The 5,587-nt window shown below is 34.5% G+C and overlaps 1 protein-coding gene and 2 non-coding genes across 3 annotated transcripts; 2 read left to right on the plus strand and 1 right to left on the minus strand.

Moving 5' to 3' along the window:
* Positions 1–740: 740 nt before the first annotated feature.
* Positions 741–1,349, plus strand: LOC129779057 (cuticle protein-like). Its single transcript, XM_055786312.1, has 2 exons — positions 741–796; positions 859–1,349. Exons 1-2 carry the CDS (start codon positions 785–787, stop codon positions 1,261–1,263), a joined length of 417 nt encoding a protein of 138 aa, XP_055642287.1. The 5' UTR covers positions 741–784; the 3' UTR covers positions 1,264–1,349.
* A 3,905-nt stretch (positions 1,350–5,254) lies between these two features.
* On the minus strand, positions 5,255–5,337 carry Trnal-cag (transfer RNA leucine (anticodon CAG)). Its single transcript has one exon. It is a non-coding gene; the product is annotated as a tRNA-Leu (tRNA).
* Positions 5,338–5,514: 177 nt separating this feature from the next.
* Positions 5,515–5,587, plus strand: Trnar-acg (transfer RNA arginine (anticodon ACG)). Its single transcript has one exon. It is a non-coding gene; the product is annotated as a tRNA-Arg (tRNA).

Raw genomic sequence — 5,587 nt, forward strand, 5'->3', positions numbered from 1 at the left:
TGCGGTCGCGTGAACACAACCTCCTATATTTTTTTTCAAAGATGACATGAAACAGTTGTTTTTAGAAAAAAAAATCCTGTTAAGGTACCATGTAATTATAAGGCTATGATAATATAATTTTTTTGAGAGTTGAAAAAACACGTTTTTGAGAAAAATTATTTTAACATTAATTTTTTTTTCTTCTGTTTGATTTTTTTGTATTTTTTATGAAAATTCAATCATTTCCCTACATTTATTTTTTTTAGAATAAGGTATTACAGTTTTTGAGTTAGAAATTGTTACATCTCGGGCATAACTCTCCTGTAACTTTTTTTAAAATTAATTTTCAATTCTATTGTGATCCATGATGTGTTCATAATTGGTACCTTACAAATAGCTCACTCAACTCGGGCAAATGATCTGATTGTCACAGACAGCCAACATCTTCCGACGTAAATTACTCACATTTCCCAAACATACTATGTCTAGTTGATAAATGCAAATGCTGTTCCTTGACCTCCTACCGATTTCAGACTGTATAGTGGTCGTGCGAGAATGAAACATGCATTCAACCGATCCAATACAAATTGGTCAATTCATGGAGACGCGAATGCGAAATCACGTGCTGCGTAAGGCGTGGGCATGAAATGGTATTGGGCTTTTATTTTCGGAAGCTGCTGTGCAGAATCGAACGACTTTATCCTCGGTACGAGTTTGATATAAATATTGGAACCAATTTTGCAGAAAGGTATCATTCTGTAGACAGTATCCATTCGATCAACAACTAATAACACTAAAATTAAGAATGACTCTCAAGGTGAGATAACAGGGTAACAGTCGTCGAAAGTATAATTCCTAAAACTACCTAACTTTTTTCAGTGCTGTGCTCTATTTCTTCTGGTGGCTGCTGCCAGCGCCGTAGTTTTACCGGTCGCTGTTAAACACGTGGAATACGCCGATGCTCCAGCTGAGTACCACTTTTCGTACTCCGTCCACGATGGCCACACCGGAGATGTCAAAAGCCAGACCGAGGAACGTCACGGAGATGTGGTGAAGGGACAGTACTCTCTGATCGATGCCGATGGTCACCAACGAGTTGTTGATTATACCGCCGATGACCACAACGGATTCAACGCTGTTGTGCGTCGTGATCCATTGGCCCACAAGATCGTCGCCCCAGTGGCCAAGGTGGTTGCCCCAATTGCCCACCATTATGTTGCTCCAGTTGCCAAATACGCACTCCCAGTTGCTAAGGTCGCCTACCCTAGCTACTATCATCATTAACGACGGAACGAATTGCCGAAAAGTTGTCTGTAAACGCCATGCCATAGCTACAATTATTAGATTAGAATAAATTTATTTATTTGAGAGAGTTGATCTGGTTTGTTTTTCTGTCTAGCGACTACTAATTTTGTGCACGCAGCCTAAAAACCGCAGAATAATTAATTGCAGAATAATTGCAAATCTCAATGAAGACTAAATGGAGCTCATTCATCAATCATTGGATGGAAAAGTGGAAATTCGCTCGCAATGTATGCTCGCATAATTATGCCAGAAACTCGTATATGTTGAACTAGTGAACTCTGAAACCTGCTCACGACAGGCTCTAGACAGACGGGCGCCACGGGCAATGAATTGTAACTCAAGCGACTCAAGCTTCGCGTCGCCAGGGGACAATTGATTAGCAATGCAAAACCGAGGATTGCCAACCGATTATTGACAGTTTTATTGCTGTAGAACTTGTCGCGAGATGAAAGCAAAATCGGTTGTGCTCATTTCAAAACCGTTACTGATTTTAGTGACAAATAGTGTCGTGTAGTTTAACTCAACATTAGAACACCCGGTTGCATATCAACATCTCAATCTTCACTCATCGCCAAGCATAGGAAAATGGAATTTGGTTCGAGAAAATTAGAACTATTCAGACTAAAATAATTATTCGTTTTTTCGTGAATATGCTTTATAACATGACCTAATACTGTGATTATTCGGATCGATTAAATTTAAATTCACTTTCTTCAACTGTTCAAACATTCGCAAATTTAACTCTTTCAATAATCCAAATGGTAATTGTCACCATTACATGGGCCAAACACGAACCGTTTGGTATATGATTTCGATATTCACTTATTTTCGAAAATCGATGTCATGAAATGTACAGGAAAACACAAATTATTGAACCAATTCGTAGCTACGAAAAGAAAAATATAAGAACGGAGAGAGCCCCCTTACCAATCAATTTAACGTTCAAGATACGAATACAGGGCGGACTCGTTTATATACAGTTTCTGATTTCTTTTCACTGTACATAATCCAATCCTGTATATAATCGAGTCAAAAAAATTCTTTTATTGTTTTTATTGCATATATATTTCGTTTTTTTGAATATGAAAGAGGAATTTGATTCTTGATTCATCCCCTTAAAGTCAGAAAACACCTTTCTCACATGAAAAAAATAAATTTATCCAAACTCACTCAGGAGGTGATAGACGATCATATTTGATGAAAAAAATCCTTCTACGCATGTGTTCGAATTTCAACAATGACAGAGTTACAGAACTTTTTTTTTTGTTTCGGACTCTGTTGCCTCAAACTAGCACTACATTATTAAGTACGCTACGGAAGATGATTCTGATGCATTTGAAAGATGAGAAAAATTAGTACAGGATAGAGTGGTGGAACAGCTAAATTAGTGGATTTTAATAACATTTTGGAAGTGAAAAACTTAAAAGTCAATAATTTTTAATGTGTTTTAATGTGTTATTATATCCTGAAAAAATATACTAAACTAGATTGTTTCCATCAATTAAATTGAAGCTCTCTAACCGTTCTACAATTTGTTCTTTGACACCCAACTTCTATCTTTCTTACTTTGGCTGCAATATCAATATAAATAATTCCTGGTGAAAATTCAAGCAAAATCTTCAAAAACCACGATTTTTACCCCACCGCACAATGGTCCAGGAGGTGCATTTAAATGGAAATTAGCATTTAGAGCTCGACAGTTATTCTCTAGACAAAAACTAACTTCGATAAAGTTGTTACATATAATAGAGCACTCATTTTTATGTTATCAAAAATATTGTGAACAAAATTGTCGATAAAATAAAAAAATATAACATTCTTATCTTTATAGATAGAGGTGAACATGGTTCTACAATATTGTAGTTCCAGTTATTTGAGGTATCTTTGTAAAACAAAGTTTTTTTCTATCTCTTGAAATAACCGATATAGCGCCTTTTTTCTAAGTTGCGTTAGGGTAACCATGAAAAAACTGCTTTTTTGCTCTAACTTTTATATTTCAAATTCCACATACAAACTTTTAGAACATACTAATACAAACATTTTGCGATCCAGAACTTATCAATATCTCAACCTCACTCAAAGTTATTGATATTTATTCCCAAAAACGCTCTTTTCAATTGCTTGCCATTCTTCCTGGGGCAAACGTAAACAAAGTTTATTGGCGGCATTTGAAAGAACATAGTTCACTCTACATGATGTGTAATTTAAAAAAAAAACTATGTTATTTATCGTGTCCGAGTAAATTAAAATAGAAATCATGAGTTTTTGGGTAAAAAACCATCAATAACATTGAGTAGAATTAAGATATTGACAAGTTATGCATCGCAAAATTTTGGTCTTGATAAGCTCTAATAGTCGTACGAAGACAATTTTGATGTAGAATTTTAAATATAAAAGTTAGAGCAAAAAACCCGCTTTTTCATGGCCACCCTAATGCAACATAGGAAAAAAGGGCTAAATCGATTACATCAAAAGACAGAAAAAAGCTTTGTTCTACAAAGTTGCTTAAAATAATTGTGGCTGCAATATTGTTGAACTATGTTTATCTCTATCTATAAAGATAAAAGAGTTGAGGGGCTTAGAATGAAAGGGGTGTAAGTGATTTGATCGATTTCTCTACATCGACTCTTTCTTTTGGTCATAACTTGCAAATTGCAAATTCATTCCCATCTGTATTTGACAATCTTGAAGAAAGGTCAGAACCTCATCTATCGAATGGTATAGCAAACTCATATTGGAACGATTTTGCAGTTGAGTTATTAACTAAAGAAAAAGTTGATGAAGAGAAATCGATCAAGTCACTTACACCCCTTGCATTCTAAGCCCCTCAGTTATATTTTTTATTTCATCGACAATTTTGGTCACCTTATTTTTGATAACATTAAAATGAGCGCTCTATCATGTATAACAACTTTGTCAAAGGCAGTTTCTGTCTAAAGAATAAATATCTCCCACAAAGTTGTTTTATAACTAAGTTGCATTAGGGTAACCATGAAAAAATCGGTTTTTTACTCTAGATAACTTTTATATTTAAAATTTTACATCAAAATTGTCTTCGTAAGACTTTTAGAGCTAATCAATACCAACATTTTGCGATGCAGAACTTGTCAATATTTCAATTTCACTCAAAATTATTGATATTTCTTCCCAAAAAATACGCTCTTTTTAATTGCTTGCCATTCTTTTTGGTGCAAACATAAAAAATGTTTGTTGACGGAATTTGAAAGAAAAAAATTCACTCTATATATGTGATTTTCAAAGTCTTTTGTCTGAAAGTCTTTTGAAGACAGTTTGTATGTAGAATTTGAAATATAAAAGTTAGAGTAAAAAAGCAGTTTTTTTCGTGGTGACCCTAACGCAACTTAGAAAAAAGGCGCTATATCGGTTATTTCAAGAGATAGAAAAAAACTTTGTTTTACAAAGATGTCTCAAATAACTAGGACTACAACATTATCGAACCATGTTTACCTCTATCTATAAAGATAAGAAAGTTATATTTTTTTATTTCTTCGACAATTTTGGTCACTCTATTTTTGATAACATGAAAATGAGCGTTCTATTATATGTAACAACTTTGTCGAAGATAGTTTTTGTCTAGAGAATAGCTGTGGAGCTCTAAATGCTAATTTTCACTTAAATACATCTCCTGGAACATTGTGCACTGTACATGTAATAGCCACTTAAATTTCACCTTAATGTTGAAAAGTTACATTTATTCTAGAAATAAGTCATATTAAAAATATAAAAAAAAATAGTTTTTTTCCAAACTGTATATAATCGAATCACATATAATCGAGTTTGTATATAATCGAGTCCGACATGTATATGCAAAACTCTTCTTGTGGCATGTTGAGGATAGCGAACAGTAACGAGTAAAATAAAAAAAAAACTCACTTTATAAATTTTCTATCCCGTTACAAGGAATTAGAAGAAAGTTAGATGAAATAGTAGAGACCAAAATAAATATTTTTGTCAGAAGTGGGATTCGAACCCACGCCTTCAGAGAAGACTACGACCTGAACGTAGCGCCTTAGACCGCTCGGCCATCCTGACACTCGGTAAATCACTATTTTTAAACCAAAGTTATGCTGCGTGAGCATATCCAGCATGAAAGTGCGTTGATAGTAAGCATGCGCTAGATCAAATCGCATGCGTATAACATAATTTGTATCATAGGACCGGATAACATTTTCGTAATATGACTAAACTATATTTATATTTGCTTGATGTGGTCCTGTGGCGCAATGGATAACGCGTCTGACTACGGATCAGAAGATTCCAGGTTCGACTCCTGGCAGGATCG

Source organism: Toxorhynchites rutilus, chromosome 3, assembly GCF_029784135.1.
Source record: "Toxorhynchites rutilus septentrionalis strain SRP chromosome 3, ASM2978413v1, whole genome shotgun sequence".
NCBI classification, from domain to species: domain Eukaryota; kingdom Metazoa; phylum Arthropoda; class Insecta; order Diptera; family Culicidae; genus Toxorhynchites; species Toxorhynchites rutilus.